General features: G+C 41.3%; 1 protein-coding gene across 2 annotated transcripts; it reads left to right on the forward strand.

Moving 5' to 3' along the window:
* The first annotated feature begins 912 nt into the window (after positions 1-912).
* On the forward strand, positions 913-20,695 carry tpp2 (tripeptidyl peptidase 2). 2 transcript variants are annotated; one of them, XM_033618833.2, is made up of 29 exons: positions 913-1,138; positions 2,237-2,365; positions 2,557-2,652; positions 2,901-3,005; positions 3,149-3,273; positions 3,400-3,563; positions 3,744-3,898; positions 3,997-4,073; positions 4,158-4,285; positions 4,372-4,620; positions 4,743-4,858; positions 4,963-5,134; positions 5,239-5,396; positions 5,492-5,568; positions 5,654-5,760; positions 5,867-6,021; positions 6,178-6,294; positions 6,385-6,485; positions 6,574-6,670; positions 6,757-6,894; positions 7,617-7,861; positions 9,017-9,095; positions 11,440-11,478; positions 13,750-13,901; positions 14,001-14,097; positions 14,241-14,371; positions 14,567-14,819; positions 16,296-16,415; positions 16,569-20,695. In XM_033618833.2, the coding sequence occupies exons 1-29, from the start codon at positions 974-976 to the stop codon at positions 16,656-16,658; spliced, it is 3,837 nt and encodes a 1,278-aa protein (XP_033474724.1). In that variant the 5' UTR covers positions 913-973; the 3' UTR covers positions 16,659-20,695. The 2 variants fall into 2 exon arrangements, with proteins under 2 accessions (XP_033474724.1, XP_033474731.1); XM_033618840.2 differs by lacking the exon at positions 11,440-11,478 and having other exon boundaries at positions 914-1,138.
* Positions 20,696-20,698: the final 3 nt, after the last annotated feature.

Genomic DNA, 20,698 nt, shown 5'->3' on the forward strand with positions numbered 1-20,698 from the left:
GGGCCTCTGTTGCTTCAGTTTGTGTTGTGTTAGTGTTTAAATCGTCTTGAATGAATGAATGAATGCCTTTATTGCCATCGCATGTTCACATACAATGAAATTTGCTGCCTCTCATAAAAGAAAACTGTTCAATTCACTCAACACACACTCATATGCCCATACATTAAAATAGGATAAGGCTAAAATATGATTAATATGATCGATAAGGTCATCACAGTGATGCAGTGGTTAGCATTGTCACCTCATGGCAAGAGGGTTTGTAGTTCGAACCCAGGGTGGGGGGGTTTGAACCCAGAGGTTTGCATGTTCTCTCCGTGTCAGCATGGTTTTCTCTGGGTACTCCAGCTTCCTCCCACGGTCCAAAGACATGCAGATTAATTGGTGACTCTAGGTGTGAATGTGAGTGTGAATGGTTGTCTGTCTTTGTGTCAGCCCTGTGATAGTCTGGGGACCCGTCCAGGGCGTACCCCATCTCTCTCCCAATGTCAGCTGGGATAGGCTCCAGCCCCTTGAAACCCCCAACAGGATAAGCGGTTACGGAAAATGAATGAATGGTAAATAACATGCTCTAAAAAGGACAAGATTAAGTGCAATGCAGTTCTTGCACAATCATCCATGGTAGTGCAATTTATTTTTAGTGCAATGGCTGTGGGGTAAAAACTATTAATCAACTTTAGCAAATTGCCATGAATTAACTGGCACACTGTGAAGTTGGGCCCTTGTTATAGTACAGGATAACTCAGGGTCCAGGCATATAGTGCTAGAAAGGCAGCTTGATCAGGAAAATTAATGTGATGATATGGTAGGTCAAACATTATAAGGTTAAAAAACAATGTTAAAAGGCATGTTGCATAGAGGTTACACAGAGATATGGCTGTCACTGCCCCTTTAAACAGCTCTCCTCCCCGTCTCCCTCACCGTGTTGCTCTCTTCCCCATTTCGCTGCTTTGTTTTCATTGTCGCTCTTTTGATCATGGCTGCCCATTCTACCGAAGAACCGTTCCCCTTCCACGGGCTGCTCCCCAAAAAAGAAACCGGCGCCGCGTCTTACCTCACCAGGTTCCCCGAGTACGATGGCCGAGGAGTGCTCATCGCTATCCTCGACACCGGCGTGGATCCCGGGGCCCCCGGCATGCAGGTAAATGTGACCGGCTGCTTCACGTTAGCTCAGAGCTAGCTTGTATGAGTTAGCAATGCTAAAGGCCCGACTCATTCACATTAATTAGTACTCAGTCACCCAACGGCTACAACTAGCTACATTGCTAGCATCGATAAATTCACACAGTTATCACAATTGGCTTGGCAGCTTTTATGACAACCAAATTAACACAAAGTAACTGACAGCCAGTGTTTTCCCCTGCTGTCAAATTGTGTTTCGGTGCTTGACTAGTTAACTTACAAGTAACTAACGGTAACGTTCGCTAGTTGGTATAGCTGCTAGCATGTTAGCTTGGCAGTTAACAGCTGAATATGTCTGCTCCAGTGTCTTTCAGGCTTCTCAGTACAGTTTGTCCTTCAAGTTGGTGAGGCTAAATACGACTTGGCTGTTTATAGTTACAGCTACAGTTTATAGTGACGAAAACATGTATGTATGTATGAACGGTTACTTGTTGGTTAGTGAGCCGCAACTATATGCTTACTGCAAAGTCACACTGGAATCTAGCTAAGCTAACGTTAGCTAGGTACACAGTATTAAGTAAGTCGGTTAAAGCCTGTCAATTTGCATACAGTTATGTCTGTGTAGGTAGGTTATTTGGCACGTCACTACATTGAGTTAAGATCAACCTTTTATCTTCAACCACATGTCACTCTGCGTAAGTCTTGCAGAATCTGAGTCTGACCCTTTCAGTGTGTGTAAACAAATGTGTATAAAGTGGGGCATTGCTGTTGCAAGGCACTGGAAGTTTATCCACTCTGCAGGATGGTTTATACTTTGCTCAGATTTAAGTAAGAATATCCACAGTCTTCCCTGGTCAGTAAAATTTACTGATTGTGCATCCTTTTTAGTTTAATTATCTTAAATAATTTTTAATTGCTTACTTTGCAACAAGGTTTGGTAACAAGCACCAGCCACAAGCCAAATGTTGGTAAAAGTCCCTGCAAGATTGGCTTCACTCACCAGCTAAAAATAACATTGTCTTACTATTGAGTGGCTAGTAGATTCTTGATTCCACCAATCACAGTGGCAGGTGGACGGAAAATTAAATTTCAACCCTGTTTATTTCTCCTTCTTGAGGTCACAACTGAGGGAAAGCCAAAGATTGTCGACATCATCGATACAACAGGCAGCGGTGACGTGAACATGGCGACGGTAGCAGAACCTAAAGATGGGACAATCGCTGGCCTCTCTGGTAGAACACTTAAGGTCAGTAGACATCCTGAGACTATTAACAAAAAGGAAGAGAAGATATGTTCCATCACAGGTTTTGTCCTACTTCTGAAATAATTTTTTTCATCAATTATGTATGTCCCATTTTTAAATCTAACCATATTTGACCAGACCTACACTATGTATTTTCATATTTGTCTGACACTGTGTCTTTTAATGTCCCGCAGATCCCTCCTGCCTGGGTCAATCCATCAGGGAAGTATCGCATTGGAGTTAAAAATGGCTACGAGTTCTTCCCTAAGGCTCTCAAAGAAAGAATACAGGTAGGGAGACATGACATTATTGCTGTACTAGATCTGTCACAGGTTTGATTTTTGCAACACTATGGTTGTGCGCAGTGCATAGAGCTCTGGTGACTTGCACAGGCTAGATAACCCAAACACAAGCTGGACATATTTAATCCAGACTAGTAAAACAAGAGTGTATATATTCAGAATCCTGTAGATAAGATGAATGGAAATCTATTCCTCTATGGATATGTAAAGACACTTTTTTTGTTATTGTTTATTAGAAAGAACGAAAGGAGAAAATGTGGGACCCACCACACCGAGCAGCACTAGCTGAGGTGTCTCGCAAGACAGAAGAGTTTGACCTCTCTCACCCAACACCCTCACAGGTCAGACCTACAACCTTGAGTTCTTTGTGTACCTATCAGTGTTTCCATGCAGTTGGTAGCCACGGTAATGTGGTGTTTCCTAATCTGATATCTCTCTACTCTCCCTCTCACACGTGCCCTTCCCTCTTGCTTCGTTTCTTCAGTTAGAGAAATTGCAGAAAGAAGAGCTGCAGAGTCAGTCAGAGCTGCTGGCATCACTAGAAAAGAAGTACAGTGATCCTGGTCCCGTGTATGACTGTGTGCTCTGGCATGACGGTGTCACATGGAGGTAAGCCATACTGACTGTTTTCCTCTATGTACATGATTTTTTTTTACCTTTAGTTTTCACTACCTTGTATTGTTTATTAATAGTGTCCTCATCCTTCGTGTTGCCTGTTACTGTTTGTCTCTTTAGGGCTGTGGTCGACACTTCAGAGAGCGGAGAGCTGTCCCAGTGCACTGTGCTCAGCTCCTACAAAGAGTCGCAAGAGTATGCCACATTAGGAAACGCTGAGATGCTCAACTACTCTGTTAATATTTATGATGAAGGAAACACACTCTGCATTGTCACCAGTGGAGGTGAGATATTACCAAAGCACATAATCCATCAATCTATCTCCTTTCAAAGGAAGCCTTCATATGATTCAGTCAGTGAACACAAAAAGATGCTCAGCATAACAGTCAGTTATGGCAGGTTCACTCGTTAAGGCAAAGTCCACAGTGTATTCTCCAATCTAACTTGCTTGTGTGCTTTTAAAGGAGCTCATGGGACACACGTGGCAAGCATTGCAGCAGGTTACTTCCCAGAGGAGCCTGAGCGCAACGGTGTGGCCCCCGGTGCCCAAATCTTGGCTCTGAAGATTGGAGACACCCGCCTCAGCACCATGGAAACAGGCACAGGACTCATCCGTGCGGTATGCTGCTCAGATAAATATAGATGAACAATTTGCCTACCCTTTCTTTCATTTTTTTTCCCACCATTTAATTTTTTCCTGTTCCTTTTCTCTCAAAGATGATTGAAGTCATCAACTACAAGTGTGACCTTGTTAACTATAGCTATGGGGAAGCCACCCACTGGCCCAATACAGGGTAAGTATTGCAACAGAGGCTATGATTGTATGGGTTTGTTTTGTGTTACACTCTATCACTGATTTATGTCACTTTGTCTTTCAGGAGGATTTGTGAGGTGATCACAGAGGCTGTGCAGAAGCACAATGTTATATTTGTTTCAAGTGCAGGAAACAACGGCCCGTGCCTCTCCACGGTTGGCTGCCCGGGGGGAACCACCAGCAGTGTCATAGGTACATATACACTGCTGATGACATAAGGGTTTTTATTAAACCTCAGATCAGATATCATCTTCATTCCTGCTCCCTTCTCTTCGTAGGAGTTGGAGCATATGTCACTCCAGACATGATGGTGGCAGAGTATTCCCTGAGGGAGAAGCTGCCTCCCAACCAGTACACCTGGTCGTCCAGGGGCCCCAGTACAGACGGGGCCCTTGGGGTCAGTATCAGTGCCCCTGGTGGAGCGATTGCGTCCGTACCCAATTGGACTCTTCGTGGTACCCAGCTGATGAACGGCACATCCATGTCATCCCCAAATGCCTGTGGAGGCATCGCACTAATCCTCTCAGGTGAGACTAGTGTCACAGACTGATAGTAGATGTGGGAGTATGTTGCGTGTATGGAAGTGTGTGTGAATACAAATGTAATGCTAGAGTGTGATTTTTTTCTTTTGTTTTTTTATGTGAAAAAGGACTGAAGCAAAGTGGGATCCCTCCCTCTGTTCCTGCGGTGAGGAGAGCGCTGGAGCACACGGCTCTGAAGGTTGATGACATCGAGGTGTTTGCACAGGGTCATGGAATAATCCAGGCAAGGGCATAAATTTCCATTGCTGTGTATTGTATCAGCATGGTCTCTTAGTTTTATAGTATTCTGTGTGCCACCCAGTAATCGGCTCCCTTTCTTCCTCTCAGGTGGATAAGGCATTAGACTACCTCATTCAACACGCCACTTTACCCACAAGCCACCTAGGCTTCACAGTAACTGTGGGATCACAGAGAGGCATCTACCTCAGGGACCCAGCCCACGTCCTTGCACCCTCAGATCACGGAGTAGGAATTGAACCCATTTTCCCGGAAAACACGGGTATTGTTTATACTTAGGAGCCACATTTACAGCATTTTGATTTAGTGTGGACGAGTGTTTTAATCTTTCACACCATCTTTTTTTTTCACTAAAATCCACCACAGGGAACTCGGAGCGAATCTCCTTGCAGCTACATTTGGCGCTCACATGTGCCGCCCCGTGGGTCCAGTGCCCCTCCCATCTAGAGCTGATGAACCAGTGTCGTCATGTCAATGTTCGTATCGACCCTGTGGGACTGAGAGAGGGCGTGCACTACACAGAGGTAGGGACAGGAAAGCGAAGTGGAGGAAAAGATGGACTGTTTTGTTGATTTGGTCACTCTTGAATGTTGTTTTGTTTTGTTTTGTTTTTTTATAGGTGTGTGGGTATGATACAGCAGCACCTACCTGTGGCCCCCTATTCAGAGTCCCAATCACAGTTATTATCCCCGCCAAGTAAGTTCTTACATAATAATGGGATTTTGTTTTTCTGTTAAAAGGTTTGTGTGTGTTTGACAGCTTTCTCTTTTTCACCTGACAGAGTGACGGATAGTCGTAATCAGGAGGTGAGTTTCACAGACGTCCACTTCAGACCAGGCCAGATCAGACGCCACTTCATCACTGTTCCTCAGGGAGCCTCCTGGGCAGGTCAGTACAGCACGTTAACTGTTTTACTCTTCATGTCATCGTCTGCGTTCTGTTTACTCACTGTTCTTCTGTTTCTAACCTCTCTGTCACCCACTCTCTTTTGCAGAGATCACACTGACGTCTCATTCGGGAGATGTGTCGTCAAAGTTTGTCCTCCATGCAGTGCACTTGGTCAAGCAGAGAGCATACAGAGCTAATGAATTCTACAAGTTCTCTTCGCTGTTGGAAAGAGGCTCACTAACTGAGGCTTTCCCTGTGCTGGTACATTTATTTCATGTTTAGTTGACTGGGATTTTGCACATATGTCATTCTGTAAATATACCAGAGTCAGCTAAAAAAAAAAAAGTACCTAGTCAGTATATTTTGTGGATGCATAACAGTGGATTTATTTCTGCATGTTTGTTGTCTCTTGTCCAGTCAGGAAGGGTAGTAGAGTTGTGCATTGCACGCTGGTGGGCAAGCTTGGGTGACGTCACAGTGGACTACAACATCTCGTTCCATGGACTGAACATTTCCCCTTCACCCCTGCACATAGTAAGAAGCGAGCAGACTTACAGACTAGCAACACCTACAACCCAGACAGTATCACTTCTCTGTTTGTAACTCTCATTTGTCTCTGCCCAGCATGCCTCAGAGGGAGTGACGAGTTTCGATGTGTCGTCGCCTCTGAGGTACGAGGAGGTGTCACCCACTATCACCCTCAAGTCTTGGGTTCAGCCTCTCAGGTAAATGCACACTCACCACACACACACACGTATATTTTATTGTTTCACATCAGTAGAGTTCATCGTTTCACAACTGTTGTTGTTTTAGGCCCATAAGTTCAAAGATAAAAGCCCTGGGACTGAGGGATGTTCTGCCTAACAACCGACAACTCTACGAGATTGTCCTCACCTACAGCTTTCACCAGGTACCACCAACGCCACCAGCACTTTACGTGATAGATTTTCTTTCTTTTTGTTGTGTGTGTTTAAACTTCTTATGCTCTGTCCTCAGCCTAAGAGTGGAGAGGTCACCCCCAGCTGTCCCATGCTGTGTGAGCTGCTGTATGAGTCTGAGTTTGACAGTCAGCTCTGGATGCTGTTTGATCAGAACAAGAGGCTGCTGGGCTCAGGGGACGCCTACCCACACCAGGTACGCTAAGCCTCATGGAGAGATCACACCGAAAGCGTCTCCTTTGATGCGCATCAATTGATGCTCCTGTGCTGCACTGCAGGCATCAGATTTGAAATGACACAAAACAAGCAGTATTTTAGGAAACGTCGCTACTTAGGCAAAATCCCCATCAGTTTTCTCTTTGAGTCACCTGTAATGATACAGAAGGCAGGGGGGCAACTGTTGGGTGCGTGCTTTTGCTTTCTGTAGCTGCTTGGCAGTAGAACAACAGTAAAGCCATTGGACACCAGCCATGTCATTTCATCTTTTATTTTTTCTTCCAGATGGTTGAAAGTCCCTGCTGTTGCTGTTGTTAGGGTTATGTTATGTTGTGTTTAGTTTTATACACAATAGATGGATGGGTCTGTGATTTGAACGTAACTACCAAAGGTTTAAGCTTTTATTTTTCTTATTTTTAGTATCTGACGTGACGACACAACGTTTAAGATCTATAGTAGTATAGCTGATTGCATTGGTAGGTGTTTGGCACATGTTTGGCCAATTTATTAATAGATGTACTTCAAAACTGCACGTCAGGCGCTTTCAGTGCATTTGGGCCTTAAGATTACAGGTTTTTTTTTTTCTTTCTATGATGTTCACTCATATATTTTGCGCATGGTAGGATTGTGGATAAGAACACTACCTTCCTTGTGTGCACACCATGATCTAACACATCTTCAATGTGTGTTTCACTTCTCCAGTATTCTCTGAAGCTGGAAAAAGGGGACTACACTGTGCGTCTGCAGGTCCGCCACGAGCAGTCCAGCGAGCTGGAGCGCCTCAAGGACCTACCGTTTGTGGTTTCTCACCGTCTGTCCACCACACTCAGTCTGGATGTCTACGAGTCGCACCGTGCTGCTCTCATGGCCAAGAAGAAGGCAAACTCCATCACCTTGTGCCCGGGTGCCACCCAGCCCTTCTACGTCACATCCCTGCCAGACGACAAGTGAGTCCGATTGGCAAGGGACTTTTCATTTGTGTTGTATGATCGTGTTGAGGGACTTATCATGCACAAAGCAAAAAAAGCCTTACGTTCAAAAGAATCAGTCAGCTGAACTTGATAGGACAGGACATATCCACAGTCCTCCATGACAAGATAGCACTGACAAAGAGAGATGTGACACTCAGCATAACTGTAGATTATTTCTCTTACAGTCAATAGGAAATTCGTTAAACCTGCTTTGAGATGAAGATTGTGATCTGTGTAAACAGAAGAGAACTGTGTCACTGATCAAATGTGAGGTAACACTTATCTTTAAGGTTGGAGAATCAAGCTTGAAGCACTGAGTTTAACTTAAGATATTTCTAGTCAGGCGATACTTACTCTCTTTCTCCATATCTTTCATTTAAGTACCCTTTATCAAAGGTAATCAAGTCCAGATGAAACCAGATGAAGCATTTTGGCAGCGTCTAGCGTTAGTATTGTGACGTATCTCCCAGTCATACAGGATAGGAGCACGGGTATAACATTGGGAGGAATTTGATATGATTGCTCAGAAGTAAATGCGTCAAAACAGTGAGGCCCTGGTGTTGTAACAGAGACGATAGAGTAGTATCTGCCAGGGAGGGAGAGAGACAAAGTCTACATGTGCTCCATTAAACATTAGTTGCTGAAACAGCCTGCTGTAAAATGCCTTGAGCATAACCTGGAGCTGTTGCAGATACACTTTCCTCAAAGTGAATAAATTGTATTTTGAGGTAATGAAGACACATTGACATACCATACAGTTGCTAGCTAGCTAACTTTATCTTGGCTTTGTGCGGTTAATAGTTGCAGATTGATTTATGGGTGGATGTCATGACATAATTGGTCAGTACTAGCTTATAAGCACACATCATATTTTGCTTTATAGGATGAAAACATGACGGATTTTGTTATTAGAATACATTGGCATACATAGTTGAATAGACACACACATTTCATTTTGACTTTAAATCTCAAAGGTCATAGCACTGCTACATAAGTGCATGTTTGGTTAGAAAAAGTCATATGAATAAATATCTCAGTTTTCGTTATATAATTGTGATCAAATCTTGTTTTATGTTCATGTTTCTTCTCTCTATCACTGTCTTTCTCCTGTTGTTTACCCCTTTTTTTTAGGATCCCAAAAGGGACGAGTCCAGGATGCTATCTTTCAGGCTCCCTGGTTGTCCCCAAAAGCGAGTATGGCAAGAAAGCAGTGAGTGACCTTAATTGCTGTTACCCTCTGTCCTCAAGAGCAGTCGCCAGTCCTGCCCCTCGGGATCTAAAGTCATGGGTGTTTTCAGTCTCCTTTTCTAACTCGGGACTTTTACAAATTGTTGAAAACATAACAAACTACACAGTAGAGAATATCTGGTTACGATTGCCAGTGTGCCAATCCTTTAGTTTGATCTGATTAATGATTAAAATCTGAAATTCACTTATTGACAATGTGATGCCCGAAGTACTTGTGGTCCTGAGGATCAGGGGTGAAGACTTGTGCTCCAAAGCTTGTTGATTCTCCCCTTTTAAGGTTTGGTATAGTTTATGTGTCATCACTTTCAGACCTGCTGGGTCTGGTGTGAAGCATCTTTAATTGGTTGCTGTTCTTTTGGTCAGTGCATGCCGTGTTTTATTTTTCCTCACTCATTGCCTTTGCCTGTGTTTCAGCTGTTAGGCTAAAAACACAATTTGATGTTGCTCATGTCATCACCACTGTCAGATCTCGACAGACTGGATCTGGCTGTTTATTGGCTCATCAGATTCTAGATTAGTAAGAGTATTTGTAGTTGCTAAAATGATCAAGTCAAAATGACTGTCAGCCAGTCTGCAGCTTCTGGACCTTAATTTTATTGCTGGCTTTCATGGACAATTTTAGAATAACAAATATTAAATGGGAACGATAACAAAACAAAAGAAAACGTCTGAAATGACTTTGCTTCAGGTTATGTGTTATATGTTCACTAGGGCTGCATGTTAACTACCATTTTTCAATAGAAGTGCAGATATGATGCCTTAGTTACCACACTGATGCAACATTTTACCACCTTTAAACCTTTCTTTAAGAAATCTGTACAATGGAGTATTAGAGCCACACTGAGGAAAATATATCAGAAATTTAGAGGATAATGTGGTAATTTTGAAATAACAAAAATTATAATATTATGAGAATAAAGTTGTTAAATAATAAAAATTAAGTCATATGATTTTGAGAAAAAAGTTACAATATTATGAGAATACAGACATGATTTTACAAGACAAAAAGTCAGAATATTATGTGATTGAACTCGTACATTCCCAAGAAAAATACTTGCATATTTATGCCAGAAAGTCAGGTGACATGATATAAAGAGCGACAAAGTCCCTAAAGTAGAAAAGATATGATAGATAAATGCTTAATGCACAAGAGTTTCTTGCCAGTGCAAGGCACAATGTCGTTTTATTACTTTTAGACTTAGTTGACTTATTATTTTTAAGTTTTCAGGATGTATAAAGCTGCTGAATGCACACTGTATATTTCCGAATGTTATCAAGTAATGTTACGGCTTATTTTTCTTGAAATAGTTAAACGTTAGTCTCACTAAATTCTGACTTTATTTTCATAATATTAACATTTTTTTTCTTAAAAAATGTGACTTTATTCTTGTAATAATAGAAACGTATTTTTGAAATTTTTTCCTCAATGTGGCCCTAATACCCATCGTACATCTGAACATCAATATGACCATTTTTTTCCACATTGAACACAAGCGCCAAGGTTCTAAAATGTTAAATGATTAAAAATAAGACCAAATTTACTTATTCAATTGAGAATCAGAGCATTGGTGAACGAGATTCTTAAATCTGTTAACAGCTGGAATGTGCTGCTTACTTTCTGTTGAGCCCACTTAGAGGTGCATGTGCAGGAAAAAAACCAACAGAAATTGATTTGAATGAAATATTTATTTAAAGGGAACAACAAAAATAATACATTTACTGCAATTTGTACAAAATACACTGGCAAATGTTTTATTTCTGGAGCTTATTTTCACCGTCTATGGGCTGCAGGGGTTTCATTACACACACATCTGAATACTTTTGTTTAAACAGCTTTTGTGGATCTTTGGCTGAACTCCAACGCAAAGATCCTTCTGTCAAACTTCAGCACTCATTTACAAATGCATATTCTTTCAGTGTGTTTCATATTGTTTGCCGTTGCATTGCTGAAAGTCTGTTCATTGTTTAAGTCTCTCACACATACAAGAATTTATCATCTTAAAGTCAAAGATCACGCCTTGTTTTACTGTAGTTTTCATTTCTGTGTGAAGATGCAGTGCTTAACCCTTGTGGCAGAGCAGATGTAAGAAAAACAAGTTGATCTGTAAGATATGAACACAAGATAGAAATCTGAGCTTGTCAGCAACAAGGATTACACCACTGTTTGTTTAAATGTGACAGGTAGGTGGATTAGACTCTGAGTCTCTGAGTCAGGATGAAAGACAAAAAGAACATGAAGAAAGAGAGAATCCTTTTTGGTGTGTTTGTGTTGTCTCTTCCTTACTGTGTGTTATTCTGACCACCAGGGGCAGGCCTCTGCAAAACGACAAGGAAAGTTTAAAAAGGTACTGGATGAGCTAGAAACACTGTACAACAGAGCGTCCACTGCTCTCCTACCATCAGGAAATGGCTTATTCCTTACCTTAAGATGGGATGTGTTACATCTTTACTGATTTTGTCAAAGCATGTCTTTTTTGCTGTATTGAAATTACGCTTGGGTGGTATCTATATTTTTCCTACGTTCCTGACAGGGGTGTACGATATATGATGGTGTTTGTGCTCCCGAGTGGCAGGTTCGCTACGTCCAACAAGCTCTCTTTGTTTCTTTTAGTCTGTTGAACTCACTTAGTGTCAAGACAGGAAATATTCTTACACCTATTGTCCTTAAACACAACAATACAACCATACACCGTAAGAATCCAAGTTTCTCTCTATCACTTAACTAAGACTTGCTTGATTGCCTTGTCGACTCAGCATAAAACACACTTCATTCAAACCAACAAAGTAAAACTAATTAAAACCCACTTGGTTTGTTAGTGTTGTAGCAATCTAAATAAACCCTTAGTTCACAGAGTTAGATGTGAAACATAATGCCTTTTTACCCCTTTGTCTCTCTCTGCTGTTGCTGGTCAGATTTTTACAGGGTTTCTGTCAGTCCTTGCAAAGTTAAAATCCAGTAATCTGAATTTAAGGCTTGAAAATGTCTTAAATGGGATTTTGATTGGCTTTGATTGGATTGTGAAGTTAACATTACATTTATAAAGTTGCATTAACTTCAATCTCACTTGTAAATGTCTTTTTGGGAACCAGTAACCACAAATGAAAACTGTGCCGGCCCATCAGATTTTAACAGAACACACCTAGCTAGTGTAGTATGTGGGCTAACGTTGCATCTCCTCTCATCAAAAAAACAGCTACTACTAGAAGTAATTACTTTAACTTGTTGGTGATAAAGGGAATGCTTTGTGGATTTTCAACCAGCTTTGTGTCACATCAATGTGGGTAGTATGTATCTATAAATGAATTGTGGTAAACTTAACTCCATTTGACCAGACCAGATCGCGCTACTCATCTCTCAGCTCGAATGTGCTGGTTGTCACGTGTTGTGTTATCTAGCAGCTTTTAGCTGGCTTTTGGGCTTTTTTTTAACTACAGATTGTACTTCTGTATTTTCGTATGCCTGCCATCATGGACATGAGCTGTCTCTCTCTCTCTAATCAGACCAAAGTGAGATCAAACTAGGCAGTGCTGATCTAATGTAAATCAAGATCATGTCACTGTATTGCCTGTTTTTCACCTAAAATGTCTTCAGAAACATATTTTAGTGCTCTGTATGTCTGTAATATGAGAGTCTGTGAACAGAAAGCAGGCGCAATACTGTTTCCTTTCATTTTAAAAATGGAGGCAAAAAAAAGATCAAACGGTAAAACTAAGCAATGCTGATCAAATATGAACCAATAATGTTGATACTGTGTTAACAGTTTCTCACCTCAGATGTTTTTGTTACCAGCCCGCCACCATATCTTTTCCTGTAGAAAAATGGACAGACTTGCATTACATTTAAGCATTTATTGGCCCGTTGTGGGGCAGTGCAGTGCATTCTGGGTGGTGAAGGTTTTCTACCTCTTAAGCAAAAGTAAATGCCACAGTCCTTTTCCTCTGTTTGCCCTGGTCATGTAGCACCAGTGTCAGAAGTACTTGTCTCTTTCTACTGCATAGAGAGCCATGTTCTAGGAAAAGACCATCTGTCCAGCAGTGAAATAACATTTAAACTTTATTTTCCTTCATATACTTAATACTTAGCCAGTATGGATGTGAAAAAGGTCTTAATTTTTTTTTTTTACTCATCCTTTAACATTAACCTTTACACTTGCAGTTGCCATTGTTTTGTTTTTCAGCTGAGCGGCCAGTAGTGACTGACATCTGACATCTCTGTATTAGTTAAACAGAAAGAGGAGTATCTGTGCTTTCTACGGTGTTAAAATTCATGCCCTTGGGAATTCTAAATACCCTGGTATACCGTCATACTGTGATACCACCCAAGCCTACTTGAAATATGCACCAGGCTAGCCATAACAAGTTTTTATTTTAATATACAATAGTGAAAGTTTTCTGGTGGTCAGTAAAATTACTAATAAATATCAACAACAAATGATAATGAGCACTATTTTCACCTTGTATCACTGGGTCTTGATATATATATATATATCATGATGTATGTAGGAAGAGGATGAGAATTTGGGATGCTGATTCAGAGTAGCAAAAGAGGTTTGGGATTTTATTAAATGTGTGAAATTTTGCTTTTTGACTCAACTGTGTTTTGTGTGTTCACACAGGATCTCGTTTCAGTCATCTACCACTTAATCCCTGCTCCCAACAAAGCAAAGAACGGAGGGAAGGAGAAGGACAAGGAAGGAGACAAAGAGAAAGACGTGAAGGAGGAGTTTGCAGAAGCCATGAGGGACTTAAAGATTCAGTGGATGACAAAGTGAGCACAGTTGCTCTTCTGTTTTGCTCAGCAGCACAAATGCTTACTTTGCTATATTCTTCATTTGCCCATTTATCATGTTTTGTCTTTGTGCTTAAGGTTGGACTCCAGCGCCATCTATGATGAACTAAGGGAGACCTACCAAGATTACCTTCCGCTGCATGTGCAAAGACTGCACCAGCTGGACTCTGAAAAGGTAACGGTACACACCAGAAAGAGGAAATGGAGGAAGCTTTGATGGGAATCAATCCCAGGAGGATTTAATTATCTTCCTCTGGAGTCTAAATTATGCAACTGTCTTTGCTCACAGTCATTTCTCCTCCTTCGCTTTGTGTACAGGAGCGTTTAAAACGTCTCAAGGAGGTGGTGTCAGCAGCCGACTTTGTCATCTCCCACATCGACCAGACAGCCTTGGCAGTTTACCTCACCATGAAGACAGACCCGCGGCCTGACGCTGCCTCTATCAAGACGTATGTCGCACTGAAGAATGTTATAGATAATAGATTTATGAACATTATTAGAATTCATCAAGATATGCTCAATTATTATTAATTATTATTCTCTACTATAAAACACCCCGGGAAAACCCTGAGTAGATCATCCAAATAAAGATTACTGGACCTCAAAGCTCAAATCCTGACCTGTCTTTAACGCCTGTGTTTCAGTGACATGGAGAAGCAGAAGTCGTCCCTGCTGGACGCTCTGTGCAGGAAGGGCTCAGCTCTGGCCGACCAGCTCCTGCTGCCCCCGGCACCGCAGGACGGCGCTGGTGCTGTCTCCACGGGATCAGCGGCAGCAGAAGAGGAGGTTGTGGAACAGGTGGCCAGCAGTTCTGAAGACACCGTGCAAAACGTGGTTAAAACACTGACAGATACATTTTGGGAGGTGCAGAAGTGGGCGGAGCTAACTGACTCCAAGGTGAGCAAAATGTTTTTAGGAAATTAAGGAAAGGTCAGAGTTGTTTAATTGTTAAGGTAGTTACAAAGTTAGTATTCTGTTTTGAATTTATCTGCCATGTGAGATGACACGATAAAGCTAGTGGTGATATTCTGTATTTTTTCCTTTTGCTGATTCCCTGTCCTGTCTGTACCACCATGCCCAGTGGTTCCTACTGAAGACATAAATCTCAATGAAAATATAGCTGGTAGCAGCAGTCAGGGGTTCTGGCTCTTTCTTGGCCAACAAAAGGAAGCAGCTCGCCTGACAAAATCGAAAACCGCAAGCAGCAGTGAGCTGGTTTTGGGCTTCACAAAGCTGAACATGTCACTTCAGCTGGTGCAGTTTTGTCTAAATAAAGAGAGATTAATCACACACTTGTTTCATTGTAACAGTGTGTGCAGCATTTTTATAATTGCACTGTCCCACCTTTCCAACCTTCTTTATTGGATGTGAACGAAACTTGGTGCGTTAATTCAGGACATAGTGCAGGATGTCTCCACTGAGCTTAATCGGGATTGCTTTAAGACTGCTTAGGTTATGGTCTGTATCCTGCTTAGGTCTACCCTTTTGTGATGTGTTTTTGACTGATGGCGGCCATGTTTTACAACCAATCTTGCTCCTTTTATAATAGAAATGTGAAGCTCTAACCCACAATGTAATGTAACAAAGTTGGTATTGATAGAGCTAAGTAGTTAGTGTCTGTCGTATAATGCAAATCAATGAAAAATCCATCATGGGGGACTCTTATTGTAAAGCACATTGAGCTGGATATGTGTCGCAGATTTCAAGTCAATTTGACCTACAGTGTGGGGGAGCGTGGCATTTCAGGGCGTTAATTACAGTGCCACCATGTGGCAGATTGGCATTTGTACATCATGTCCAGTTATTGGGCAAAGTTTCACTTTTACAGCTCACTCCAGCTCCCGGCAATTTGAGCAGTGTTATAAGACACTAATAATAACAAACTTAGTAGGGTCCTGCGCCTACAGGAGCTTCAACCCTAACAAGTAACACATATACTGTATTATTTTCTTTTTAAAAAAGGCTGAAGAATTTCTTAAAACTGTGCACTGTAGTTTTAAGTGAACGTTACATAAACAGAAGTAGATATCTGTGGGGTCTATTTTCTCCTGATGATTCATACATTTGTTTCTGTGTGTGTGTTTACAGCAGCAGGACAGTGTGTGTGGGATTGACTTAAAATAAACTACAGTGCTCATAGAGGTTGCTAACGTGAGGAAAATGTTGCATCAGGCTTTGTTTATAGACTTCACTTGTTTGTAGGATCAGTTTTGAGATTTTTTGACAGTTACACAATAGAGAATATTGCCAGACTTATCAGTTCTTCTTATCCCCTTACCTGTGATTATTTTCCCCTCAATTTTATGAATTTGGGTGGATATACTAAATGTTAAGCTAATATTTTGTCTGTCTTTTGTCTTTTCCACTGCTCAGGTGTTGATGTTTTCCTACAAACACGCTCTCGTGAACAAGATGTACGGCCGAGCCTTAAAATACGCCTCAAAGATGTTGGAGGAGAAGCCCAGCAAAGATAACATGAAGAACTGCATCCAGGTATGAGAGCAGTGATGGCTGATATCTGCTCAAAATAAGATTATATACTAGATATTTTTGACAGCTTACTCTAAAAAAATTATAATAATAATAACAAATGTGAGTTGAATGTTCCCTCTGAATCACTTCCTGTCTGTCTTTTTTGGTCTCCAGCTCATGCGACACCTCCGATGGACACACTGCGCCACCTTCAGTGAGAACTGGCTCCCCGTCATGTACCCCGCAGAATACACACCCTTCTAGGCACAGACGCACATGCATGCACAAGCAGCATGGCCATACATGGTTCATTACATGGTAACCTCGATATCATGTCCCTCAGGGTCACATGGTCTATGCATCTGGTTTTTCAAATTTAGATGTAGGTGGACACCAACGTGAAGGATAACGCTGGGTGTAAACGATTTGAGGCACTCGACACCTTTTAAGGCAAGAGGGGATCGTGCTAATCCTGTCTCTAAATGTCTCGCTGAACATCTCAGCTCTGCAGAGCGTGTGGCACAACAGTTCATTTGATTACCACAAGCAAAAGAACTAGAAGCTTAAATTTTTTTAAATGATCCAAACTTTTTCCAAGGCTTGTTGACTGTGTAGGTCACTTCTTTCTTAGTTGGGCGTTATCCTTTATTTTGGTGTCATCTACACATTTGGAGACTCTCACAACCCCACTCATCCTCAGCTGTACGGACTCCATATCACATAAATAACCTCCGTCTCTCGTGTAAATACTGTAAAAGGGCCAGTGCGGACTCCAGGGATGCATCCCAAGTCTTTGTAAAAAAAAAAACAAAACAAAAAACTGTGACCCCATCTACTCACTTTCAAAAAACCTGTTATGATACTTCGGTGAGAAGACAGGACTTGCTGCTGCTCGATTTTCGGACACACGAAGGCACGCAGAGTCTGCCTGATCCCTGAATGAAAGGGGAGACAGAACTTGATATCTCATTTCTTTGTTTTTCTTTATGTGGTTTTTTTATTGTTGCAGCCGGGCCGGGTTTGTCTGTCGTTCGAGGCTTTGACTTGTGTACACAGAACACAAAACAGTATGGAGGTGCCTTTCTACATGTACCTTACCTTTCTCTGATGGGATGGAAAACAGCGCGAGGCTGCGGAATCAGTAGCGTCAGTCAACACTTAGCCGCTTGCAGTCATTTCACCCATCAGCCTTTGGTGTCAAATATGTTTCACAGCTCGTATCTGCAGCGTGACGTGTCCGTGCACTGTATGCAGGCCGTCAGTGACTTGTCAGGTAGCAGTAAGCCACAGACACACTTTTCCGGCTTCTGCTTACCTCCAGAGGTGTTGGCCACCCACGTCATGCTGCAGTTACCCGAGCCGCACATTTGACGACCATCTTAACAGACCTCACTAACGTAACAGATGCAGTCATGGGCAGCGGAAAGGATGTTCAGATTTTCATTGTAAAATGTTCACGCAGTATTAGACATTTCTCTGCAGCATTCAAAATGTTGCGTTTGTACACAGTGTCATAAAAATGTACATACACACATAAAAAAATATTAAGATGCAATAGGTATATAATACAAATATTATTCTAATTGATGTATTTTGCATATATGCATGTCTTCTAGGATGTAAGGAAAAGCAGTTTTATTTGGAAGAAGATTTTAGTTTGTTTCAATTTGAAAGATTTTTAATCCCAAACAAGATTCTGAAGATGATCCACTGTTGTTCTTCTCATGAGTGTGTGTTTGTGAATGACTTTACGTGTTACTTGTGAGCATATTTTGTGTACATGAACATTTTACCCAACAGAACTGAAATGATAGCCAACTTAGAGGGGGTTAAACATGAGTCTGATTTTTTTCTTGTCAGATACCTTATTTACTTTAAAGGACCGTGCCAGTGGTTTTTGTATGTTTAATCTGATTTGCTATGAAACATAAATACTTAACATCACGGCTGATGATTTTGCTTATTATGTCATTTTAGATTTCTTATGGATTTTTCCTGCCATTTCAATTTAATATAATAGGAGATATTTCAAAACCTCCATTGAATTTGAGAAATGTAATTGCAAGGGCCTTTAATGCAGTCATCTTTTCACAATGGTGGAAATAAGTTTTCAGTATTTCACACACAAGGTTTCTGTCTCACTGCGTAGAGTGGTCTGAGTTTAATATTTCTGAACACCAATCAGGGGTTAGCATCATTTCAGTCAAAACACAATGACAGTTTTGAGGTTTTATGTGTACGTTACCACTGTCTGCACCCACACAGAGCTGCTGAAGCAGGGTTAGCTGAATTTCTGAATGTTAAACTTATTAAATGATAAATAACATTTTCTCAAACTTTAACTTTGGTGCTTGTTCATTAATATTAAATGTCACAGAAAAGTACTTCAGATTTGAAAGTACGTTTGTTAAGTGTTTTTAAGTGGTATTATTGTTAGTGACATTGTTACAAAGACAAACGGATCACTTTTCACAATCACTTAGGTTGTTTCTCGGTCTGCTGTCTCCACTACTGTGGATAATGACAGTCTTCAGTAACTCTTATTTTCAGAAAAAATGTGCTTCATTTGTGCCGTGAATTGAGTCTTTATATTCCCCGCAGATTGTACCCGTGGCGGACAATTGCATAGTGAAATCCAGGCTTACAGGGAACCAGTCTATACGCAGGTGGTGTCATTGCTCCGTAGCCATTTCATTGTGCAATCAATATTTGCCTAATTTTGACAAGTAAAAGCCAAAAAATGTGTATTTCCACTTTCATCAAAGTGGCAGCGTCGTCGTTTGACAGTGCAGTGTAATTGCATATTTACTTAAAAAGCCTTTTTTGCTTTAGTCTGCAGAGATAATGAAACTTTGACAAAAAATAAATGCAGATTGATGTTCACTTTGATGCAACTTGAGAGAAAACTCCACCAATTTACGCATATGTTAGTTTCATGATTAGCTTTTCTTTTCTTTTCAATGAAAATCAAACTCGATGCAGCAGAACCAGAGCTATCTGGAGATATTTTCCATTTTAAAACTTGTAGTGTTCAGCCCCAGTTGACAAAGACAGTTCATCTGTGAAATAAAAAACTGCACTGCATGCCTTTGTAAGTGGTCAGCAACAATTTCAGGCTACAACAGTGGAGTTCAAATGTGCAAAAACACTGGTACGGTCCTTTAATATATCACCTGAATCATGTAACAAATGAGGACGTGTGGCTGTTTGTTTGCACAGTGCCTGTACAAAAGAGGGCAATGCTAAAGACACAAACAACATATCCACTTTTTAATCTTTATATTTGTGATTCTCAACCTTTTTGGCTCGTAAAAGTGTAAAAGAAAAGTGTGGTTTCCTGTCACAGTGTGTAGTATTACCAGTTTACCCAAAGAAAGATTTCCCCATGTTAGCTGGTGTAATTGTCAAAGGAAGCGTGAAGGCTAATAATGATAAAATTGGACATAATGAGTAGAGGAAAGAAGTAGATTCACCTTTAGACCAAGCAGTCTGAGAACCACTGGTCTGTATAAAATGGCTCTAATTATGTTCTAATTAAGTCCTCTGACATGTAGAAGGTGCATTCCTAAGAGTGTAAACGCAGCTGCTTTCAAGTTGAGGCCTTTCGTCCTCCTGGGAGTAAATCTTTTATAGGATGACTGTTGTGCATACACAGCGAATCAGCGGTCACAACCCATGATGACCCCGGGTAAAGACACCTTGTGTTTCTGTTTTTAGCCGTGACTCGTGTGCACTTTCTGCAGAGGCCTAAGAAGCCTCTCCCAGTGCACAGGGCTTCCACAGGGCTTCACTGGAGTCAGTTGGGTTGGACAGAATCTGTGCTCATCGTCTTTACTTTTTGCATCTTCAGTTTCCTCCTGCTTCTTTGTCCTCTCTCCTGTGTTTGGGGTTAGGTTCAGGCAGATGTTGCGTTCAGGGCTCAGCTGTCTACAGTAGGCGTTGCCAATGACAGTCTCTCCGAAAATGGCCTTAAACTTTCACCACAGGACTGTACCGTCCATTTCTGGCACCAAACAGACGTCTCTGTATCTGTTGCTCTCACTCTGCTGGTGTCAGGAAAAGACTTCAGAAATGCTTCTTCTGGATGTGGAGTGTTTATATTTGTAGTCATAAAAATCTAGTAAATGCCAATATTTTACAGAATGTTATGAGATAAGGTTGTATGCTCTTAGTATTATTTTATATCCATTCTTCCTCGATGACGTGGGAAAGACCTGTGCTACTGTCACACTATTTTGTGGTCACGTGGAATTAAGTCACAAACAAGGAAAACAACACTGAATAAAAATGATTTGGAAGAATGT

Source organism: Epinephelus lanceolatus, chromosome 2 (assembly GCF_041903045.1).
Source record: "Epinephelus lanceolatus isolate andai-2023 chromosome 2, ASM4190304v1, whole genome shotgun sequence".
Lineage (NCBI taxonomy): Eukaryota > Metazoa > Chordata > Actinopteri > Perciformes > Serranidae > Epinephelus > Epinephelus lanceolatus.